Source organism: Bombus flavifrons, chromosome 7, assembly GCF_040668555.2.
Source record: "Bombus flavifrons isolate JBK064 chromosome 7, iyBomFlav1_principal, whole genome shotgun sequence".
Lineage (NCBI taxonomy): Eukaryota > Metazoa > Arthropoda > Insecta > Hymenoptera > Apidae > Bombus > Bombus flavifrons.
The window spans coordinates 13,538,980-13,565,436 of record NC_138448.1 but is presented as its reverse complement, the minus strand read 5'-3'; the positions used below and the strand labels follow the sequence as shown (position 1 = coordinate 13,565,436).

The following is a 26,457-nucleotide window of genomic DNA, read 5'->3' as shown; positions in this document are numbered from 1 at the left end:
TCATCTTTTTAGAACCAAATCCGTCGTCTAATCGAAAGAAGGCATTAGGCGATAATAGAAATAAATGATATATAGTGGATGAAGAAAAGGGGAAAGAACAATGTATTTTAATAGTATACAAATAAATATATCATCGTTTAAGAAAGGTAATTCACATACAACTGTTTATTGAGACATGTAGAATACATCTGGTCATACACAAAAATCTTTGACACTTTAAATCAAGCTCCTAGCCCGAAAAAGGAACCATTTCAACATTATTTTAAATTCATCAATAATTATTACGTTCAACTACGTCACACTAAAATTAGGGACAACTTTTCAAATTGCGGGAATTAAAAAAAGCAAAGCAATTGGAAGATGATGAATAATAATAATAAAAAATAATCTGAAAACGCAATTATCAACGTTAAAAGAATTTGGTCGTTTGAAATTTGTTGTTCACTTTTAGCCGTGGAGCTGACACGTGGCATGTGTGGCGCGAGAAACATAAACCATATATATGTTCGTGTGAATAGTGTTACGTACATTTTTTTCCTTTTTTTTTTTTGTTTTTTTAAATATTTTTCTTTCATTTTCTTTCCGTACAATTCTTCATTTTTGTTGTTTTCCTCATTAGTGCTAAATAACATCACGTCACAAAATGCATATCCGCAGGAATATAATATATAATATATTTATATATAATTAAAAAACACGTCTTTTTGGGTCGTTATTAACATAAATTGAGCGACCCAAAAATCACACAACATCCGCTTGACACGGGCCAACCAAGAAGAGTCAAGTTCCCAAGGATGTGTGCCGCAAATTAGGGCAATGACCGGGTAAAAGGGTGCGCGCGGCTACAGCATCGTCAGCCACAGTGGTGCATTATCCTAAATGCGACCGATAACCCCCAGGCACCCCAGCTGCCACACCGGTCAATTGTATAAAATAGCAAAGGATAAATGATATAATATTGGGGCGCCTTAACGCTGGGGTAGGGCCAATATCGTAACGCTAGTACCTAGATCAGTCTAAAGTCTCGTCACCGTGAACTGCCTCCGCTTTTGCCAGGTTATGCTTCCTTGCCCCCGCAAGCTGAACTTTTCCTCTTTTTTCGTTCGCTCGTTTCTTCTTTCTTTCTTTCCTTTCTTTCTTTCTTTCGTTCTCGCATACTTGCTTCCCATCTGCCTGCCTTATACAAGTATATAATCTTCCTCTATTATAATTTCGAAGGAAAACCAGAATTTATATTGAAACGTTATTGTGTTACAAAAACCCACTCAGTATAATTAGCAATATCATTCTTATCATATCGTTAATATTAATATTATTATATCCTTGATATTATGTTTTTATAAATAGGATGTGTAGATAAGTAGAATAGGTAGGTATAAAATATGGTAAGTGAATAATGAGTTACGAGGAAAAAGGACTAAAGAAATGAAAGGTAATAACGTTGATTGGCATGGATAAGATCAGTAATTTTTTTCAACTGCTGGCTTTTCTCTAGCTTCCCTCTATTCTTTCGCTTCCCTTCTTCTTCTCTTCCACTCATTTGCTCGTCGATTCACTCAGTCGTACACTCACCCGTTCACTCTCGCTCTCTTTCTTTCCTTTTTTATCCACTCCCATGTCCTATCAACCATTTTCATTCACGCACTTCCGTTCTTCCTTTTTCTTACGTCTTGCTTTATCTACGTACCAATCGCACGCTCGTTCATTCCTTTTCTCTCTACTTGTTTCATTTACACGACCGCATGACCGGGGACAGGAAGTAGAAGTGAGGGAACTTGGATCGTTAGTTTACAGCTGTGTGTCATCGTTACGAGATTTGTATCAATGACAAAATAAAATCGGACTTGAGTAATTATGAATAAAATGTGCAACAAAATATTCGTCGATACGAGAGTTTAAAACCAATCGACCACTATATATCGATAGTCTGTTGTTTATGGAAATTGATCGATTAAAAAGCCATCAATGAATAGGAATCGTGGGCATGTTTTGTTTTTTGCCTGGTTGTTTAATTCCTTGACATTCCTTTTATTATTCTCACACGGAATTGCATTTCTTTCATACCTACTCCTGTATGCATTGTATCCAACGAGCCCGAAGTTTATGCTAGTTTTTTTCGTTGATGCTATATACGATAAGACAATACGGTGATATGCAGTCACTTCGTTACAAATGAATTGATCTTTCTCATCTTTTATCTACTTTTTCGTCACAATTCGGGGGTATGTGTAAAACGCTATTAGGCTTCGCTTATGTTTTTCATTTCAATTATTCTCCAGAACAGGGGGTGTCTGGGCTCCAGGGACAGGGACCAACTATAGCCCGCATTTGCAACTCTTACTAATTAACTAACAGGCTAACAATAACAACGAGTCAACACTCAAAATGTGTGCTGTATGTGTTCATGCATTTGTAAACGCTGTGTACACTTTACACATCCTAAATCAATCCGTGACTATCATTATCAAATTCGGTAGTCAGTCGCTCTAAAAAGAAACTTGCCTACGTGTGGCAAAGATTCCGCGAACATAAAAATTTTGAAAGTAAAATTTAATACAAGAATACAAACGAAACATATAACATTTTTTCCCCTATTTATTTCGTTCGGCTGTACGCATTCAACGGTTCTTTGTTCGATTCTCTAACTACGAAATAGGAAAAACAAAATAAACGGAATAAAAAAGAGAAAGAATAAGATTATAAAATAGAGACAAAGAATAACAAACCTAGAAAACAGATATGTTACCGATTTATAAATTCTAATTTTTCCATTATTTGGACGTTTTCATTAGAAATTTTCCTATACAAACGAATCTTTTACTAAATAATTTTGTTGCCTTAATAGCTTTAATTTCTTCAGTCCATCCGTTCGTTTTCATCATCTTAATCTACTCTTTCCGTACTTGGTACTCTAATTCTTACTCCTGATCGTAATCGAACAAATGAGAAATATTTTCACGCAGAACCGTTGATTTCTAACGTTTCACATTCTATCTTTGTAAAACCTGCCTGACTCTTAATAATAATAATAATAGTTTCACTGACTGTACACATTATAGACCAGCAATAGAAGGTCTAGTGGCGCTTGGCGCGCTCCACGCATCACACATGCATACGTGTGCGCGTATACGTGCACACGCAGCCCACACAGCCTACCCACACACGCACGCACACACAAACGCATGCACGCACACATCACGCATACACTACATGCATATACACCCGCGCACCGCGCGTGCACACACAGACATACGCGCACACCATACGTAAGCACGCACTCGTAAAACGTGTTATATAGAATTTTCTCTTTCTTTATCTTGTAAAAAGAAAGAAAAAACTACTTAAATTGATCGCTACAACGATAAATTTGTAATATTTCATTCACGCTCATAAACCAATTCACTCATTCTTACACCCTTTCACACCAATCTCCTCCTCGCCCATATTGCCATTTTTGCTTCCGCTTCTTTATTCTTTCCTACATGCTCTTATTTTATCCTTCCACGTCCCATCATCACATGTATCTTCTTTCTCTTTTCCTCTTGTTCTTGTCTCTCCCGTATGTATACTCCTCCTTGATCTATCCATCACGTACACGCATTCTCGCACATACACACGAAAATCCAAATTGTAGCATAATAAAATCGCAGGCTTCCGTGATTTTTCTTAATTAATACAAGCCATCACAATCCCAATGTCAACATCGCTGATCTTTGTATCACTTGGCAGTAAACAATGTGACAATGTAGTAGTACTTAGATTAGTATATATATATATATACGTGTATATATATGTATGTGTATATATATATATATATGTATATATATAGTAATAGTACGGGGTGGGTTGTTGGGTGGTCACTCCGATGTAATAATTAGTCCCAGTGGCACATCACTGTATATATAATCACAACAACAGCGGGCGATGGTGGTGACGCCTAGTACGACGCTTCACGCGCTTCCTCATGTTCCTTCGTCCATTCGATCATTTGATGATTAAATAGGCATAAAAACATTTACAATTGCCAAATTTTATAGAGTAAATAGCATTATACGTAAGTTTTCTATCTCCTTTCGATTGATCTTTCCTTCTCTTCCAAGTTCCTCCGAACATTACTACTCTTTGTTTCCTTCCTTTTTTTTCGTAATTACATTTTGCTTTCGTTGCTTTTCATTTTGCATCCTTCTTCGTACATTACAGCAACTCCAATGTATATACGTTGTTTGTTCTTTCGTTAATTCTCTCGCCGTGCGTGCTTGCGTGCGTACTTAGATGGGTGCGTGCGTGCGTGTTCACTCACAGACTTGTAGAAGTTAGCTCCATGACTGATAGGAGTCTTGATACCATTCGTGATCATCGCTGGAAATACCGCCAAGTGTGGCGGCCTTACCTCCGAATCCTATGTCACCGCCGCCACCACCACCACTGCCACCATTCACACTCGCCAATCCGTACGCATTGCCCAGTGGTTGTTGGGCGAGGGGTTGGTTTCCCCAGTTGCTCTGGAAGCGACGCTTAGATTCCCCCTGGTTCTGGTGACCCCCGTCAAATTTTCGTTTACCTGCTGTACAAAGAAACAAACAGATCTCTGTCAAATTAAATTTTCTCATTGCGATAAACATTTGTCTCGAACCTTTTCAACTGCGACAACACAATCTCTCCCACCCATACACACACGCTCGCACTCACGCACGCATGCATCCGTTTTGCCATTGTTTCGAATCGCTCGTTCGAATCGCATGAGTACGTGTGCCAAGACTGTACTGTTAAATGTGTAAAATAAAACGAAACAAAGCCATCTATTCAATGATACAACCGAATGATATTCTGCAGAGTGTTATTGATCGTTCGATATATCAACGAAGTGACTGAAGAACGTAACTAAAAGTTAGTGCTATGGGAAACATATGACGTTGATTGGAAGAAAACCAGTTAATCGACTCTAACTTTGGAAAAATGTCAGATATTTGGAAATATTAGGATTGAACGCGTACCGAAAGTGGATATTATCTCGAGAACAAATAGATTCTCGTCGTTTTGAACAATCTATCCGGGATTGGAGGACTGGAATTCGTATCGCTCTGATTTAAAGTAGAAATGACAATTACAGAGAAAATCAAAGTATAACACGGTAATAACTACTCGATTTAATGTAACAACTGCACTTTTTAAAATATTCGACCGATCGATTGTGATCATTGCGCATTTACATTTCATTCAGCCACTACAATGTAAAAAAAATAGAAACGGTTGAAGATTTAAAAGAAAAATGTAAGGAATGAAATACAACTAACTGTTTAAGACTATAGCTTCAATGGACACGTAATTTTATCGGACTCGCATTTTCCCAAATACGTTAGAACAATCTCATCAAATGTTTGACACTTGACCGATTTGATTCGTCATGACTTTCCATTGAAACTATATCCATCGAATGAACAAAAGGAAACGAAATAGTAGTAGAAAGTAAAGAAAAGAAAGGATTAAATGTCGCATAAAGGAAAGTAAAGGAAGGTAAAGCAAACTAAGAGTAAATATAATTAATTAGATTTTACGAGAATATTACTAATCTGCAATACGTGATGCAAAATTCGAACGATGATCGGAAGAAGCTTAAATGGAAATGTCTATTGATTCTCGCACACACATGATGAGACGTGATTAAAAAGTAGAACTTTTAGTTGATAACAGAAAACGAAAAATAAAGAACAGGAAAGAAGGAACTACAGTGAAAGGTGAAAGGAAGCGTGAAGAAAAGAAAGCAAAATAGAAGAAAAAAGAAAGGGGGAAGGGAATGATGGATAGGAAATAGGCATATGGCAATTAGCAAATACTGATAAAAGTGATGATAGAAATATAAAGAGAAAAATAGCGTATGAAAATAATGTTAAAAGATGATTGATTTATTGTGGAGATACAGACCATCCTCACCTGGTAAACTTCCCTTGGCGCGGACCCCCCCACGAGCGGACAGCCGCTGGACCCCACGAGCCCCTGAAGTTGCGGGGTTGCGTCCCCCCCTGACTGGCCCACGGACTTGGGGGCCACCGACTCGGCCACGCGGCACTACTCCACGGCCACGTCCAGCCTGACCAAATAACATAACACCCAATCGTTACCCTATATGACATTTCTTACATTCCTAGTATAGATTTGCGTAAATTCACGATTCTATAATACTTTACATTTAAATTTTACGCGAACTTGGACAACACAACCGTGTATCCTCTCGGCTTTCCTTTATCGACCCCTTTTCTCTTTTTTAACTAGTCATTAACAATTAACATCCTATATAACATTTCGATCGACTTATTAATCGTTTGTTCATAAATAATCCCTAACACCTGATTTCGTAGTTACTTACATACCCGAATTAAACAATTTCTTTATTCGACGATTAACCTCACCGTTTAAATTTCATTTTAGAATTAATACCCTGTTGTATATATATGTACATTTGATAACCACTAAATATATTCATACACGTATTATATACAAAAAAACGTACACGTAAACGTACAGGTACAAATTAGCATGTATATGTATATACTGATACAAAATGGTTGTGTATGTACGCGCTATAAATATGTATAAATGTACTTACGTACGTGCGCGTGGGTGCAAGCATCTATTTATTTATACGTATATTATACGTATATGCATACATATATACATGCAAATAATACATACAAAATTATGCGCGCGCGTGACCGCACATAAGCGCGCGCGCCCATATGTGTATGTATATGTGGATACATGGGCTGGTAGGTGTGTAAATGGTTAGGAGGATGTATTTAATGAACGATAGCAAGGATTGGTAAAAGATATGATATGCGTTGCACGAAAAGCGGAAACAAGATAGGAAAGGACATGATAAGGATAATCTAGGAAAAGAGCTGGGTAGGATATGAGGTAGTTATTTATACATGTGTATACAGATTAGTCAAATATACACAATGGCATACAGAACGATGCAACGGATGTAAGGTTCACCTAAAACCAAATCTTACTAACCACATTTTTTTACAGACAGCAGTAGTATTAGCAGAATTATCCAAAGCGGAAAGCTTATTGTATTGGGATGGCGAAGGAACTTTAAGCGACACAACATACTGCACTGTCAGCTAGAACAAAATTCAACAAATCAAAATTTAAATAGTATAAGCAGCGTAACATCACACAGCAGGGTATTATACAATGTATAAGCGTAAGCAATATTTTATATATGTACATCGAAGCAAGCAACAAACATCAAGAGTTTCATCATCGATGCTAGAAATTACTGGCGAGTACAAATCTCGTCATCGTTTCTTTTCTTTTTTCTTTTCTTTCCATTCTATACTTTCAATTAGTTTTAATTCAATCTCTTCATCTCTATTCTATCAACTTCCTATATCAAATTGTAATTCTCAATACAATAATATTATCCAGACGCATGTAGACATGCGCAACCACGCATAAATATGCCACAACAATGTATAAGTTTCTTATGAACGCTACATCAATCTTAAGCTATCGAATATATCATATATACTTTTGTCTTTATACAGCCTTTCCTCCTGGCTCTGTTCATAGCCTATGCTACGATAATAAATACTACGATAACCTCTTTTCACAAACATACCAAAATTTTCAAATAATATCATCTAATAAACATTTATGCGAACGATATCTAATGAAATACAAAATGTGGATAAATTTATAATCCTTTTTAAGAATATAAACACCATAGCGTAACATATTATACATATTACACTATAAAATTATGAGTGTGAAATAAAATTTTCACGAAGAAGGAAACAGAAGCGCGTTCTCAGAAAATTGCAGATCCCGCATTTGGACTGAAAAGCATCTCGAGATAACCATCGTCTTTTCATATCTTATTATTAGCCAAGTACATTCAAGATAAAAATTATGTATATGCTAACATCCTACTGATGTTACTGGCAATACTGCACAAAGCTAATATCATATAAAGTGATCAAATATAATTGATACGTCGCGTTGCGAGAGGCACACTATGTACGAGGGAAAACAGTTTAAACGAAAATATGAAAACTATTTTAATTCTAACGATACAGTCAACGCTCAACCTCGCGATCAATGACAATACACACGCATTCGTTATCAGCTGATTAATATCGAGGAAGTAAAGGTCGATGTCGAGAAAGCTAATTTTATTCTTTGAGGATGAATCGATACTATCACGATATGAAGACAATAAAGTTGAAATAAATCCGAATCTTATATACCTCTTGAAAACAGAAATTCTGAAAAAACTTCATCTATCTATCTGCTCATCTGCTTATCTATTTACCGACATACCTACCTACCTATCCATCTATCTATCGTATTGAATAATTTAATTATATGTCCTATGATTAGGCAATGAAATAATTAATCAGTTTGCAAATTAATATAATGATGGTACAGTTGTAATAATATACACAGAGTATAGTGTCTTACTTGGGCATCCCTGCAACTTGTTATATAAATATATATACATATAAATGTACATGCACAATGTGTATATATATATGTATATATATATATTTAAATGTATCATATCCGAGCCACGAGACTCACACGTCGCTCTCTTCGGAAGGAGAAACTACAAACAGGTATATTAAACACGTCCTGTACTCAATTACATCTATTTACAATAATTTACATGTATATTATCTATTTTGCGCATGCGCACATGTTTATGTACATATGCATGTACGTACACGTATAGATATAATACATATACGTGTGTATATATATGTGTATATATATGCATGCACGCGTCCACACGTTTAAACGCACATATACATAGATACATACATACATACATACTTGGTGGAAAGAATGTAGTGAGGTGACTTTACCTACCTACCATTCACTCAGAAGACTCATGGTGAAATCACTTTTTTAACACTTCAAGTTGTCTCAATGTATGCCACACTATAAGAGAATTTTTTATAAGAATCTTTTATAAAAACCACGATATTCAGTCGAAACATATACAATTTCAATGGTTTGTTAATCTATTAATCAAAATGTTTGTTAATCACATTTACCCCTGGTTTTTTTCTGTGCTTATCGCACATTTCAATTCTAATTACATTTCTTCCACCCTCGACATACTCGTATGTACATACATATACATATATATCACATACTATAAAACGTATAGTAGGAGCTCTAGTAATACTTTTACCTACAAATAGAATTTCTTCAAATATTAATAATACGGTGAGCAAATATTAGGAAAACTTACAACACTATATGGTTTATATGTTGTTTTGTCATAGAAAAATATGTAGAAATACAAGGAAAATCGTACCTTTTCCATTTGTTTGTTATACATGTCTCTATTTATCCCTCCCTCTTGTTATTATATATATCTTCAATGTTTTTTTTTCTTTTTTTCCGTTCCTCTCTCACTTTCCTGTATTCTAATAGCTTTTCCCGGCTATATTGTTATTGCAAAATTTTGGAATGGGTCTACCATGGCTCAGATATGATTAGCAAGCAATTTGAAAGTGGCAGTGTGTTCGACTTACAGGATAACGTTAGTCTAAGCGATGGAATTAGTAGTAGATGTAACAAATATGTAGGACATTCCACGCCCCCCTCCCCATCTTTCTCTGCGCGCGCGCCCGTAGTCTCACATCTTTCTCACTTTCCAGTCTCTAATATACATATGCACACTGTCTCACAGATATACATCAATTTTATTGCAATGACATTGTTTTCTAATCTTGTGTGAAAAAAAGATTCCAAATGTATCTCAAGCGCATTCCATTTGATTATTCTTACAAAGCTTTACCAAATAAATGCAGAATACATCTATTACTTATTTCGTGTAAGCGTTAAATCTGAGTATAACCAGATTTATACTCATAATTTACTAAAATAGGCTAAGTAATGAATGGGAGAATGAGCAAATAAAAAAATGTACATATAGAAATAGATGGGGACAGAAAAAAAAATATATAATCTATAGTATATACACATATGATTATTCAAACACACAAAATGCAGACATACATTCACGCATTCATGACAGGTAGCACACGTGTCGTTGGTATAGAAACACTTACATATAAGGATATGCACTAGTGCGCGCATCTAAATTATATGTCCACGTTTCCATGCTTATACGTATACTTACATCGGTAAATAACAAGTTAATGCACACTCTGATTAAACGATAAAATGGGCAGGTTGTTTGGAGAGAGTAAAATGGATTATATATTATGTATGTACTTGGGATACATCCGCGAACACTGTGCCACAGTCAAATTACTATTGATGTGTGTATATATGTATATATGTATACATACATATACATATACATATATATATGTGTACATACAGACACACACACATACATACATAAATATTAAAAAAGTAATAATGATTCAATAACGGAAACGACTTTAGAACCATTAAAAAAGGCGACCCACCGGTTGAGGCTGCCTGCCTCTCCCTCTGGCAGGTGGCGGAGGCGGCGCGTAATCGAAATAGTAATCTTCGTATCGATAATAGTCATCGTAATATGGATCACTGTAGCCACCTCGATAATCCCCATAACCGTAATAGTCGTAATCATAATCTATAAAAACACACATTACAAATAGACCCAAATTTAGCCACGATATATCCAATTGACAACTTATTCAAAACTAATACTCGTGTTTTCTATGAGAAAAGGCATGCCGGGAAAAGATGGTTTTAAAACTTCAATGATAGGAAACAAAAAAAAGAAAAAGAAAAAAATATACATCCGAACATTACATATTGCGACTTTATTCGCAATCGTATATATATAATATATATATGTAATATCAAATAATATAATTAAAATCATCACGGAAACATATATTACTTTCACTATATAACAGCGATACTGCAAAGAAAAACTCAATAATTACCCTACCACCATCACGTATCCTGGTAAAAACTTCACGCCCTATTCGGATCGTAGAAAATTGTTAGTTTGTAATTTTACATCTACCCTGTAAGAAAGCCCTCTTCTCACGCACACGCACGCACGCGCACACACACAGTCTCTCTCTCTCTCTCTCTCTCTCTCTCTCTCTCTCTCTCTCTCTCTCTCTCTCTCTCTCCCCCCTCTCGCTCCCTTGCTTGACTTCTTTCCTTCTTTCTCACTTCAAATTAATCAAATCGTATGTATCGTCACTGTACAAGTGGTTGATCTAATTAAAATATCACAACAGAGATAATGATATGATTTTTTGCAATTTTCGATGATCCGATATGAGCGTCTTTACAATGTTGGATACATAGTTCCAAAAGAGAAAAAATACAAAACTCTACTAAATGGTACTCTACTACTTTCCATTCGTAATTCAATATCGCATCTTACCTATTTCCATGAGAGCTGAAACCAAATTTATTGAATTTATGATGCATACGAAATCAACAAAATACACACACTTACACAAAACGAAGTAGAACAAACAACATAAAAAAAGTAGAGAGAGAGAAAAAAAGAAACTGAAAGACATTTTTCTTGGCAATGCGTATAATTATACACCGCCACAAAATAAATCTCACTCAAATATTATTATATGTAAATACAAAACAAACAATACACATGCAGTTACTTCTTTTTCGAGTGTGCGTGTTATGTGCGTCTGTCTGTCAGTCCCTGTTCATCTGTTGCACGCGCGCACACACGCGCGTGTGTATGTGAGACATAACAGGTATCGCAGGAAGTGGTAGTGGTAAGGCAATAAGGTGCTCTTATTATGATGCTAAGCCACACGTGGCATACATATGCATAATCGTACATATGTATGAGAACTCTTTAATGTTGTAAACTAACCGACTTTTGTTCGATAAACTATTTCGTAAACCCGATTATTGTGTACTGTTTACAGAGTTATGCACTGATAAAAACAACAATCGAGGAAAAGAAAAAAAAAGGAAAAAGAAAAAGAAAAGGGGGAGTAAGAAAATGAAATACTGCATAACAATTGAAAATGTAATCATAATAGGCTCAGACCAAATTCGATTTACCAGATTATTATACAAATGCAGCTTTCAGGTTTAATAAATAAATGAAAAGGTATTTCAGCCGTTAAGCACTTTCTCACTACACCTTCTAATATGATAAAAGACAAAATATACACAAGTTTGAATCTTTTTCACTTTTAAATTCCCTAGAGTATATCGAAACTGTCCTGGTTCTCCATTTGAAAATTAAACATCTTTATTCTCAAACAAACGTGTGTATCTAATTATATACTCAATACGATTTCATGATCAATAAACAAGTTGAATCGAATAAAATACTAGGGTCATGGTTCTAGAGGTAAAGAAAGCAAGGTTTAAACACTAAGGATACGATATTATCAGTTGTTGAATATATCTGTACTTTTGTTCTCACGTATGTAACATCATGCGCGTAAGCTAAGGTATGTAGTGAGATAGTGAAAAATCCCCAAAAGCATGCGGGACGTTTATATTACATAACATTACCATAAGAAATCGATATAAACGATCTAACAATGATTTGTGTTTATATAAATCTGAAAAATAAAACATTAGTATTTTAAATCTATAAAAAAGTTCGTTAATAAATTTTTTAATCGTCACATTTTCTTAGCATCAACAGATTGATATTTTAATTTGACATATTTTACAATTTCGATCATCTAAGCAATCCATTTTTACTTAATATGATTTTCTCAGATTTTGCATCATATAGGTATAAACTGAATCCATAATTTGTTACATGTTATTAATATCAACGATTTTATAGAAAACTTATACATAGAAAATTAAATATTTTTACAAAATTAAGATATGGTCTAAGCCTAAAGATGAATCAAGTTGACTGCAAGCGAAAACAAAACCTTACTTTAATAGGAACAAAATGTGTACATATACGTAATACACGTTATTTCCTTCTATGTGAAATATTATTAAAGGGGTGACGAAATGCAATTAAAGTGTTACATACAAATACATGAATATATATGTATAAACACGTGTGTATATGTTTAATTCCGATTAAATCTAGAGAAATATCAACGAGCGCGATAAACATAAAGACGGATCGGTACTTACCATAATCGCCTCTTCCCATTTGTCCTCGCATACCTGCGCCAGTACCTCGAGGACCTTGTCCTGGTCCGCGAACTGGCATAGGTCCTCCCATCATGCTTGGATGCGACGGAGATCCTCTGTGCAATAGAAAATTTAATTATTATGTGGAAAAATGTAAATCAGCAGATAGATTAGAATTAAAAGCTGCATCGAACAAATATATTGAATTTACCCGCTTCGGCCCTGAAACATTTGCATCATTCTTCGCTCCCTAGCACGAAGCATTTCTTCTTTTTTCTTTTTATCGGACGGTGGTTTCGCAAGGGATACCTCGATGTGAGAACCTCCGATTTCTTTCCCATTTAATTCATTCATTGCCTAAGACAAAACAAACAATACCACATCATGTCCGCATTATACCAAATATTCATATTAAATGGCTTTAATTTATCAGTAATGCCTTACCTTAACGGCATTGTCTCTTTCTTCAAAATGGACGAAGGCATAGTCTTTGATCTTTTTTACTCTTTCGATATTACCATACTGTTCAAAACTTTCTTTCAGTTTTTCTTCCGAACAGTCTTGCGTTAAATTTTTAACATACAAGACGCGTACCTAAAGTATACAATTTAATAGGTAATCAGTCGTATAATGACATCCTCACAGTGTATATCAATTATTCACCTTAGACATGGTTTGTTCGTCAGGCTCTTCTTGAGGATCAGCCCAATCAACTATGATATCACAGCCCCATACTTTGATGCGACCGGTACTTAGTCTTCGTTTGGCTAAGGAAGCAGCTTTGTGAGATTCATATTCTAAGAAGCAAAAGCCTCTATTTTTCTTCTTGTCATCCGGTGAACTGTAGATAATCACCTCGGTCAGACCAGCTACATGATGAAAAATTACACAAAATAGATCAATAAATCTCAGCAGAACATTAAATTAAGTAGAGAAAGAGAGTGAGTGAGAGAGAGTGAGAGAGAGAGAGAGAGAGAGGAGAAAGAGAGAGAGAGAGAGAGAAATAGAGAGAGAGACAGAGAGAGAAACAGAGATGTCTACTAGTTAAAAAGAAGAAAAACAGTGAAGCGGAGGAAGACGCAAAGAAAACGAGGATGAAAAAATAAAATAAGAAAGAGAAAAATAGACAGATATAAATTATGTTGAGTCGTCATTTCGCAAACATATATATACATGGGATATACATACAGGGAATTTCAGGATGGATAATACAACTGAATAATAAGTTATTCTATACAAGAAGCCTTATATTTAAAAAAATTGAATTGGACATTTTTACGGCAAATTCTGAACTGAATATAAACCTGATACAACCGAGCAGAGAGTTATTCAACAAGCAAAACTGAGATGCAAATATGAAATAAAATAATTCTATTTTAGATCTCGTTTTCCGAAAAATTTTACTTTTTCTCTTTCAATTTATCTCTGCCTGCTGAGAGATTTCTACCCGTCCTGAGATACCCTGTTTGTATCAGCAGCCGCATTAAGTAATCTTACACATCGCGAATTATATGAATACAAACAGTTTGAATCACTGAATTTCATTTTTTTCAATACGTTACTAATGTACCCATGAAAAGGCCTAGAAGGTAATTAAAAAAAGTAGAAAAAGACAGAAAATGATAAAGAGTGAGGACGAGAGAGAAAAGAGAGAAAATTTTATAGATAAATTTATCGACTAATTTACAAACTGAACGATTCATTGAAAACATCAAAATATCAAAATTAGAACATCAAGTACATCATTAGATATTAAACTATATTATGAAAATTAATAAAATGGCATGGTTAAAAAGGGAAATAGTTACTTTTACATGAAACATGATTGCTTTTACTTAAGGATATATATATAGCGTGTGTGTCTTCAGGTGTGTGTATATATACACACCCATGCACACGAATCATTTAGTACTTGCCAAAAATAAGAAAAACAATATCGAAACAGATTGTAATTCTAATAAATCATCAAGCTATTAATTACTAATCAATTAATTTAATGTTATTTCGTATATCATATATTATTTCTAAAAAAAAAAAGATATTAATTACGATGGTAAATATGTGATGAAATTATTCTGTAATTAGTAGTTTAGACATCGTCTTCTTCGATTCTAAATCTGATTTTGAAAAATTTTTAAATTCGACTGACGGACTTCATCTTTTTCTACTAATACAAATACTCACGTCTAAAATCTTTGTCCTCAAAATCTTTCTCCCGATCATAAGCAATAAATTATCTTCATTTCTCGCAAAATCTATGTTTGATACTGAAAGACGAACATTTGCTACAATCGTAACAGATTTTGAGAACATGGTATGTACACGTTATATCATACAAGGAGTTATAAAACCCTTAGTTGAATGCGCACACACGCTTAAATGAAAAGTAAAATACACTACAAGTACAGGTATACAAATACCCCGCTTCTCAGTAGACATCTGGCCATATCCTTCAAGTACACACAGAACACAAATTACTTTATAACAGGAATGTTTCTAGCTTGCGTGGATTACGTCAAGTTAAAAGATACACTTTTAATTATAATACATACACATACATACACGTTAATATGTTATTTGTGATAATACGCGATCCGTTATAACCTGTATACATATTAGTCCACATAATGTATACATGTTTATAATATAACGCACACGTGTGATTATACGTATACGTGTATGTATGCATACGTGCGCAATAAAAATTTAAAACTTGAATGTAGAATTAAGTAATCTTCCCACCAAAATAAATTATAAAATATAAATTTCATAAATTACGGCTAATACAATTTATACATCGTCAAATAAAAATTCAATATTCAAAAATACTTCTACATATGTAAAAATACCCCGAACAATGTTTCAAGAAGACAGGAAGAAAAGAAAGGATACTTGTAAAGTTCTATTCGCGCGTCACCGAATCGAATAATTTGTAAAAAATCTCTGAAACATGTTTGTAAATTTTGATAGTTTCTGCTCTCTATCCTGCTCTATCGCCATGTGTTGCTTAATTATACAAAAGAATAATAAACATAGTTAAAAACCGAAGAATATATTATGATTAAATGAAAATATCATGCTATTAGAATTTACATGCATCGCAGTGATTGATTTACGAATATAGAAAAGATTGGTCTTTCGTGAAATTGTATGAGAGTTGAAATCTTTGTCAATTAGTATTTATAAATACAGCTAATATCATATACGACGTATTTTCCAAACTAACAGTAGCATCTGTAAAAACAACCAAACTATTGTTTCGCTATGAAATGTTATTGTTCATTAACTGTCACCATTCTCTGTTTTTTTCTTTCTTTTAATTTAATCCTACTCTCCTTCCTCTCAGTTTAAAAGTTGGTTTGTACACGTGCGCACACACGCACACACGCACACACGCACACACACGTAAACTCACACACAGAGTATGTATGTACACGTGTATAAATGAACATACAACATGGCATCTGCTAGAAATGCACCTGGTCTTAAAGCAATAAAACGCGCGCCTATGTGTATTTAAGTAATTCATCAGTGAAAAAAAGAAAATAAGAGAAAGAGAAAGAGAGAAAGAAAGAGAGAGAAAGAGAGAGAGAGAGAGAGAGAGAGAGAGAGAAAGAGAAAGAGAGAGGGAGGGATTGTCAGAGTAATTCAGATGCCTTGTGACCTTTTTTCCCCATAAATTCTGATTATTTAACCTTATGCCTCTTGAATCCAATATTAACATTTTACTTTATCATGTTTTGCCATTATCTCCTCTCTGAGTCCAGACTTAAGTATTACATGCAAGAATGCTATTGCAAACACACATATAAGTGGCAAATATCGTACACATTCATTCAATCACTCGAACTGATTTTACATTCGTAACAAATACATCAGAGGAAATTAGAAACGAGTAGAACATTTTTCCATTGAACAAAATGCTACATTTTACCAGACGTTGATAGCAAAGTTATTCAATATAGTTTAAACGGGTAACACACACATGTAAAATTCTTATGATTGTAAACGATTCCACGTTTATTATTGCTACTCTTGATATACTTTCAGTTACTTTTCTTTTCTTTTCAGACCTTACTCCAATCTTTAGAGATGTTTCCGCGTCCCAAAATCAATCATACAAATAAAAAATGTTTTCATCGATTAGGTATATAGTTTAAAGAAAGTAAATATATGAAAAAAATTGTATACACAACGTACTATGACGAACAACTATTTAAAGAGCAATTATTCATATGAAACAATTGAAATCAACATTCTGAACGAAAAACTCGAGAAACACAGACACGACTATCGGAATATTTAAGTTTCATACATATAATTGTGAAAGATATATTATTTATATATATACATATATATATATAAATATTTATATTATATATATATTTATATATTATATATATAGAATAATAAATTAAATGTCATGATTGTGGGACACATTTTAATATAAAAATTCGTTAATCAATTACGGCCAATTTTTTATCCAAAAATTAATAAACAACATAATATGTAGTAGCAGCATAAAAATGAAAAATTCTTTTCGAGAGTGGAAAATAAAAATTGACAGTGTTTGTGGTGAGAATGTGTGCGAAATGTTTTACAGGTGGAAAAATATATTCTATGACATATGTATCAATTTGAGAAGGAATCTGCCTAATTGGTAATGATGCAAGAGGGTAAAATTAACCCACCTGGCACCTCTAACAAAAATCGGATACAAATAGCCGATCGTTAAAAAATAAGAGTTTTATCCCACCATTTTTTCCTATAGAATTTTCTTTGGTTACTGCTTGCTGATTTAAGGACAATTATCAACTTACGTGCGTGCTTTGTAAATTCTTCGAACAAGTCATCTCGGTCTCGATTCTTTGGAATATTTCCCACAAACAAGCGGTGATTGTTATAAGATACGGTAACACCAATCTTTTTCCCTTTCCGAATCTCATAATCATTCAGCTGTAAGAATAATGTGGAAGGAGAGTGCCAATTAAGCTTGCCTTTTATAATTTCACCTGCTTATTGGCTGTCTGAACGTGGGATATCGTGAAGCGACCTTCAGGGAAATTATATATGTCTTATACGAAGGGAGAGGGCAAGCATATCAATAGATGAACATGGAAAATTAAACTGGAATTAATCAACGTATATCGTCGGTGAATTGGTAAATAGGCAGGTAGATAAATAGATGAGTAGATGAATACATAGGTTGGAGATAAGTATGTAAGAAGAAAGGGAGGTAGGTAAGTAAATAGGTGGGTAGGCTGAGCTATGTACAAAGTATTCGAAAATGATTTTTCACAAGCATCGTAGCGTTACTTTACGTTCTCCAGGTCGGTGAAAATTTGAAAAAGTAACCGTAAAATTGGCTTTGACCTTGGAATTCAAGGTCAAATCATTTTTTTTATTGCATCGTCTTTCATTTATCATGAAGATTAAAAATTCCAACGGAACTAGGGGTCGTAACTCAACCGTTCTCTCTTAGAAAACGATATTGAAGTTCCACTAGTTTTTAAACTCACTTTATTCATGCAGTTCGTTTGGAAAAAATGTGAAAGTTCCATTAGTTCCCAAACTCACTTTATTTGTAATATTCTTTCATTTTACATTTATCTGCGTCATTCCATTTTATAGATGCAGAGGAAGTAGCATTTATTGTGGCACTTAGATACTCCAGATCTACCATTTTATATCCCATTTCTTCCTCTCTCGGTATTTGAGCAGACATAGACGCACATTTCTCTATTGCAGTCAAGTTTTAACCCAAAGTTACACATTGTAAAAATTAGTGAGTTAGAAATTCACTAATTTCTGAATAAAGTATTTGGATCATCGTGAATGGAATGCAGACCTGCTCCTTGTGGCTTTCTTCTGCACCAGTTTTAACTTTGTGAATTTCTTTTTTTGGGGAGCGATAAAAAAATTGTTTATGGTTCCGGTGAATAGATTACATCCGTTGAACAATTAAAATATCGGATTGAATATGGTTTTCATCGGTTAATGTCAATGCGTAATCTTTAAAAGAAACTTGAGCGGAATATAGAAATGCGAGTCTAAATCTATTTAAATAGCGAGAAATAAGGAAAAAAAGGAATAAAAGGAATATATGGGGCATATAATAGCGGATCTAGAGTATCTACATACGACATTAGATGCTATTTTTTCTACACTGACAGTAAAATATAAACATGTCACAGATAAAGTGAGTTCTAAAACTAATGAAACTTCTATATTTTTTCGAAGAGAACAGTGAGTTTTAGACCCATGATTCCTTTGAGACTTTGATTCTTCAAGATAAGTAAGATAAAACGCAACAAAAAATTGACCTTGAAATTTAAGGTCAGTCGATTTTGCATCCACTTTTTTACAGATCTTCGCCGATTCAGAGGTGTAGGATAATACTACGACACTTGTGATAAATCATGTTCGAATACCCTGTACAGACAGTGCAAGACTGCTTCGCAAAGTGCATACCTGCCTTGCACTGAAGCATGTCTCGCGGCGAGACTGCTGCGTGGCGAGATCAAAGATGCCTCGTAGTTCCTTACTCGCTTCCTTTGGGCTTCGCTTGCTTGCCTCGCGTTCTCTACGTTAGGACACGAGGCAACTCGAGCGAGGCAGACTCGCGAGGCAGACTTGTGAGGCCGCCTCGCAGTGTCTGTACATAGCTTTCGATAGCTAGATAGGTAGGTAGGTGGATGGGAGTGCCTGTCCGTTTGTTAGCGAGCCAAACGCCCCAGCGGTCCACGCATATCTCCCATACCCCCATGCTCGAGGTCCAGTCATGAATCGCGTTAACATGATGCAAAAATTGATAACAACCACGCAGGACAGCGCGCGTTATAATCATTAATTTTTTACCTCAATGTATAATTTTAATAATTGTACCATACTGAATTGCTTCCACATTTTCTCTTCTAACTAATTTGTCTCTTTTTTTCTTCTTTTCTTTTGTATTGTCAATAACAAATAAAGAAAGAATAAATATGACAAAAAGAAACAGCAAAGAAAATATAATGGAAAAAAGGTAAACTAAACTATACGTTCAAATCGCCAAAAAGATCAAAGATCAAGACTGATCAAGACTGATCAAGACTGATTGTGTAGGTATGTGTGTGTTTACGCGCGCAAATATGAAACTGTGTGATATGGTACGCGTGTATGATAGGCAAAGGACGAATGGCGTTGATCGTAGTGGTAGTAGTGATGGTCTGGTACTGGCAATGATATGATACTGACCCTATAATGAAGTTGCAACGAAACGATAATGGTGGTGATGGTGGTAGTGGTGATGATGATGAAGATGATGATGATGATGATGATGATGATGATGATGATGATGACGACGATGATGATGATAACGATTACAGCGACGTCAACAATAGCGGCAATGGAAATTCAGAGAACTAAACGGAAAGGAAATGCTAGAGGGAGAAAAAGAAATATAAACTAGGAGAAAAGAAAGGAAATATAATGAATAAAAGTAGGAAGCATAGAACTCATAACTCAACCTAAATATGCGAGGAAAAGAAGACTTGGACCAGAGAGGTGTTACTGTTCACTAATAAACCGAGAGGCAAGGAGACTGATCAGAACTGAAGGTGTCATAGGTAACTGAAGATCACACGGTCGCACGCACGATCGTGTATTTTTTCTTGGATGCTCCATAACTCCATACCATCTACAACCACTACTTAAAAGCTACCACTCGTAAGTTACAATACAGGTAGACAGGTAGGTATAGGTAGATAGGTAGGTACACACGCCTCGAATTCACTTTACCTGTTAATTTACCAAATTCCTCCAGAATCTCCTCTTTGCCTTTCGATTTTGGTATGTTCCCCACGAAAAGTCGTAGATTAGGTACGCTAATGTTTACTTTCAGATTCTTGCCGGGTTTTATTTCGTGATTATCGAGCTGTGGGATGAAGAAAACAAACACATGCCTAATATTGTTCCAATGAGATACACTTCATGTTTTATCTACTTGCGATAAACAAAAGAATTTAGGAAAAATTTTTCAAAATATGCAATTTAGTAAAATAATTAACATGGCCTGGTTCCATGAAAGCGAGAAAGTGGCATGCGCTTTGTCGCTCGAGTCTTCACAATATAGGAAACCGGCGTTCACGTATGTGCTCCTGTAAACAAATTTTAAGCCTACCAATTTTCAAAATTTTGTTACAAAAATTGTCACTGTCCAACGAAAGTCAACCAATTAAGTAGATATACCCCTAACCAATTAAACCACACGAATTTCTTTTTTTCGCATCGTCAATGTTTAGGAAAGTTCTCCACTCCCAATTTTGCCCACTGAGCAAAGAGGAGAGCTGGAAAAAGAAACTCATCCATAGGACATCATTATCGTATGCATGTATGTATATACACACATACATACGTACGTACGCATATACCTATGCGCGCGCGCGCGCGCGTGTATACATGTGTTCACATGTGTTTTTATGTATGTGCGTGCGTGTGTATATGTCTACATCTATGCGTGTATGCATATATATGTACATACGAGTATGTGTAATTTGCGTGTATGTGCGCGCGCGCGCGTGTGTGCCTATACTTTTATGCATATGTGCATTTATTTTCTGTTTTGCTGCTGTTAAGTATTTGGGATGTGTTGGGCATAATTATATACTTAAAAATATAAATTAGAGGTCAGGAACATATATATGTATAAAATGAATATGTGGATTGTTCCTAACTATAGACATTGAATCTCAATTTTGTTACTCTTTACAATTAGTGAAACAATGCTAAAATATTTACGTTAAGACTACAATTGAAAAAAAAAAAAAAAAAAAAAAAGGAATACAGAAAGAAAGAGAAAACGCAAGTCACAACATAGAACAAGCCACATGGGAATATGAAAAAAATGTATTCGAAATGTTTAATGCAAAAAGAAAAAGAAGAAAAGGAAAAAAAAACATGTTTCATACTATTTTCGATTCGACGAATTTCAACAAAAATTCGACGATTCTATCATCGCTTCTTTTGAAAGTATTAAAACGATAAATAAAAAACTCAATAAAACACATTACAGAAACAGTAAGAAACCAAAGAAATATAACATATGCAATGATATGTTTAAACATTTCGAAAAGTTACTTATTTTGGTAGCAATAACAATTTTGTAACATTTCTAAAGTTCTTCTAAAAAAAAAGTGAAGGGCATTGATATGTTCATAACAAGATGTTTTAAACTAGGAAAACAGAATTGTACGCTTCACAAACATGTACCTACATAATGATAAAAAATAATTTGGAAGATATCTACATACCTCTCTAACAGCTTGCTGCGCAGCCTCTCGGTTAGTAAAAGTGATAAACGCATATCCTCTATTGCAACCTGCCATCGGATCCATCATTAATCTTAAATCCCAAATTTTCCCACATTTTTCAAACAAAGGGATTAACTCATCTTCGTACATATCCTTTGGAATTTTTCCACAAAATACCTTTCATAAAAACAGAAGCATACAAAATGAGATAAAAATGAAAAGATTAACAATAATTGTATTAAAAAAATAGAAAAGAGTATTAGGAAAATGCAACTCGATCAAACAGAAGAACAATAACTTATTACTTTACCTCACAGCCAGTCCCTGGTGTGGGACCTTCCCAGTTTGGAGGAGGACCTCCATATTTCCGTTGTCCTGTTGTTACATCCAAAGGGTACCCAGTTCGTTCAAGAATCATCTAAGGTATGTTATTAGGATATTAGTTTTATATCTTTTTTATAATTCAAGTAACTCTGTATATATATAAACATCAAACTGACAAAATAAATATTTACCTTTATTTTGTCCTCATCCGGTGCTTTTGGAGCAGTACTGGTACCAGTACCCTGTCCAGCTCGACTTTTCTGTCTATAGGTTTTCATTACACCACAAAGGTATGCAGATTTATTTGATACGTGCTCTAAATTAGATTCAAGAAACTGTGTGAGTACATTTAATGCACCATCAACTGGAAATTCCTTTAATGCATCTAATGCTCTTTCATCCAAATCTACATGAGCTAATTTTCCTGTTTTATAAATTTCATCCAATTTCGCAGCTACTTTTTCATCCAGTCCGTACTGAATCAATTTTGAAAAATCTTCTGTCCTCTCTACATATTCCATTTCCTCCTTAGACTGTTTCTCTTCCATTTTTATCTCCCCATTTCCCTCTGCCATAGCTGCAACATATTATTTTAATTATCAGAACAACATCTTTGGTTTTTCCCTTGGTTCATATTGCTTTGTTTAAATTTATATCATCCTGGTTTATTATTCCAAAATAAATTATGCTTTAAATTATTATTCATTATCACTCAAATATCTACAAACTCTAAATGTTTGGCACAAAACACTGTTATATGTGTTATAGCATTTATAACATCTGCCATGTTATAAATTTGTTTTCCTTACTTAAATGTTAAAGTACAAAGTATTAAAAATATTCAGATATTAAGAGTACTCATTAATCTGCATAAAAAATATTACTCAACATGTCTTGCATGTAATATTTAAAACAAATTTCAAATTCTCATGACTAGTTACAAATATCATCAGCAACTAGTAATCAAGTAATTGAAAAACAAACTTACTTATAACTGTTAAAAACTTGGAAAACTTTTGTTTTTTGCATAAAAAATTTAAATCTCTTCAACGTATTTTTTAATAATATTTACTGTATACTTTGTAACATATATGCAAAATATTATATTTTTATAATACTTAATAACATTGTTTATACACATTTATACTATACTGAGATTTTTCAATATCAATATTTGAATAACATTTTGGCTAGAATATCAGTAATACAGAACATTAAAAACAATATATTTGAAAAAATAAGATAATATATACAAGATGAATGTATAAACACATAAATAAATAAAACAAGAGGAAATAAATGAAATTTGAAAAAGAATGTTAATACACCTATGGTCGAAAATGGAGTAGATGAAATAGAGGCAATGCAATGAACGTGATCGGAACGCCAACACCACTACTCGACATATAACGCATAGTCTGTACAATTTCCCGCGTTTACAAACGATCAACATATCAAAACTTTAAGATATCATCGATTGCTTGGTACAAAAAAATAATAAAGAGATTTTGATGAATATCATCGATATATCATTGTAGACATTTTATACCTACTCCTTAATTTGAAATATACAATAAAGAAATGACTCCATTATCGAACAATGCACTTTAAACTAAAAGAATTGAATTATTATAATAAAAAATAGTTTGAAAATAATGCATTCACAGTAATGAATACGCAACATGGAAATTTTGCTCGAAAGGAAATGTAATTGGTATTTTTTGCATATAGCTTGCCGGCCGGCAATAGACTTGCATCCATATTTCTTGAAGGATGCAATGCACTTTTACACTCACGATAACATCACACCCGCTGTTCTAACTAACCGATTTCTGCTTGTGTTTATTAAAGGATTATTAAAGGAGCACACTACATAGAAATAATTCACGATATTCATAGGAAGAATAATTGCATATACCTTGGAAAGTAAATGAACAAAATCCTCCTGTGAGGAAATGGCGATAGACGTCAACGTGATTGCAGACTACGGGGTTCACAAAACGACGCGCAAAGATACGCTCGAACCCAGCGACACGAGTTAGCCATTTTCTTTCGAAGCATATTCGCGAATTCTGATTGGTTCATGCAAAAGGTTGAGAAGAAAAAGTTGACCATGCAATATGCACTCATGAAATAACGAATTTCGTACTTGAAATCTGCATGCACAATATATTATGTACGTATCATTCTTCCACAGGGAAATTTCAATTACTAGCTAATTTTATTCGTTTCAAATTATTTTTAATAGATAAGAGACAGATATGTACATATATATAAAGAGAGATAGGTCTACTTACGTACATATGTATACGCATAAAATATTTTGAGACTAACTGACAATGATTTACATATGCTAGAAGTTCTACTTGCTTCACACAATTTTTATATCGTACAACCAACCTTATCTTTTACTTTTATTCAATAATGAAGAATTTAAGCGTAAAATTTCACTATTTCAATCTACTACTACGTAAATCGTATGATTTTCGTTATTATCAAAGTAGTAAACCCTACTTACTTAATAAAAACAATCATTACAAATGGTTTTGCGGAATATAATCTAGAAATTCGCATAATTTCAATTCACATATTTAATACATTATTTATTTGAAATAATGTTAAAATAAAAAATAAATAAAGTTAAAAAATTAAATAAACCCCAAGACTAATGATAACAAAATTAGATACCATTCTTGAAAAAAAAGGAATATGTACGTAATTGTATGTAAAGTATAACGTATATCTCTAGTCTTAATCTCTACTTGATATTAATGTAAATGTAGTAATACAATCTATAAAATACGTAAAAATATTAGTTATTTATTTAGTTAAGATGGAAAAGAGATCAGAATTTATAAGAATATTAAGCGAATCAGGATTAAATGTGCCATAACCTCCGAACATAATAATACAATATAAAAGTATACCTGTACAAAATTTGAAATCTTCACAGTATTAATTTTGAACAAATTATAAAACGAAGCACCAGATACCACACAAAACAGTCACAAGCTTTTAATTGACAGAAAATTCATATTACAGAGACCACCACCGTTACACGAATACAAACTTGCATATACTTCTGCTCACTTTTACGTTGTATGTAAACCGTGTAACCGTGTGTATTAAAAATTGCATTTAACACTTGATAGTATTGGATGAAAAGTAATGCAGTAAATTTAGTCTTGTAGGCACTTGGAAAGCTCCGATAATATTGCAGTGATGGTGACGGTAAGTGAAGTAAGCCCGGGCGCAGCGTTTTGATATCATGTAGTGCCTACATAGCCGTAATGCATAAATTGGACTGCCTCGCTGAAAGAGAGGTGCAAGCCCTACAAAACCAAACCAGTTTCCTCGGTTGCTTGCTTGCTTGCTTGCTTGCTTGCTAGTTGCGCCCCAATCCAATCCGATTCAACCGCTTACCTCTCTTCGCGGTATATGCGAGCCCCGCCTTAGTCAGGCTCGTCGCTATTCTCCTGTGTCCCTGTACCATTCCTTCCAATTTTCTTTCTCTTTTTTTCTCTTTTCATCTCTTTTCTTTTCTTTTCTTTCTGTTCCTTTCCTCTTCACTCCTCTCCTCTCCACGTCCTTTTTTCCTTTCATTTTCATAAAACATTCCTGCAATTTTTCACTAATTCATCTTCAAGCACAGTCATTTTCGTTGCAATCCATGTATTTCCTGTCATTCCTTTTCTTATCTTTTATTGCAATTTTATACGTACATCGTTACGCACATTTATATACATACTCAAGATTA

General features: G+C 34.1%; 1 protein-coding gene across 11 annotated transcripts; it reads right to left on the bottom strand.

The window, feature by feature from the left end:
* Positions 1-136: 136 nt before the first annotated feature.
* Positions 137-26,088, bottom strand: Syp (synaptotagmin binding cytoplasmic RNA interacting protein). Of its 11 annotated transcripts, none has more exons than XM_069117192.1 (13): positions 25,791-26,088; positions 22,892-23,277; positions 22,687-22,794; positions 22,377-22,553; positions 17,907-18,042; positions 13,750-13,955; positions 13,531-13,680; positions 13,298-13,443; positions 13,087-13,202; positions 11,378-11,392; positions 10,455-10,603; positions 5,923-6,088; positions 137-4,564 (listed from the first exon to the last, which is right to left on the bottom strand). In XM_069117192.1, the coding sequence occupies exons 2-13, from the start codon at positions 23,273-23,275 to the stop codon at positions 4,314-4,316; spliced, it is 2,004 nt and encodes a 667-aa protein (XP_068973293.1). In that variant the 5' UTR covers positions 23,276-23,277; positions 25,791-26,088; the 3' UTR covers positions 137-4,313. The 11 variants fall into 11 exon arrangements, with proteins under 11 accessions (XP_068973293.1, XP_068973294.1, XP_068973292.1 ...); XM_069117193.1 differs by lacking the exon at positions 25,791-26,088 and adding an exon at positions 25,628-25,764; XM_069117191.1 differs by lacking the exons at positions 17,907-18,042; positions 25,791-26,088 and adding exons at positions 20,866-21,001; positions 24,619-24,775.
* Positions 26,089-26,457: the final 369 nt, after the last annotated feature.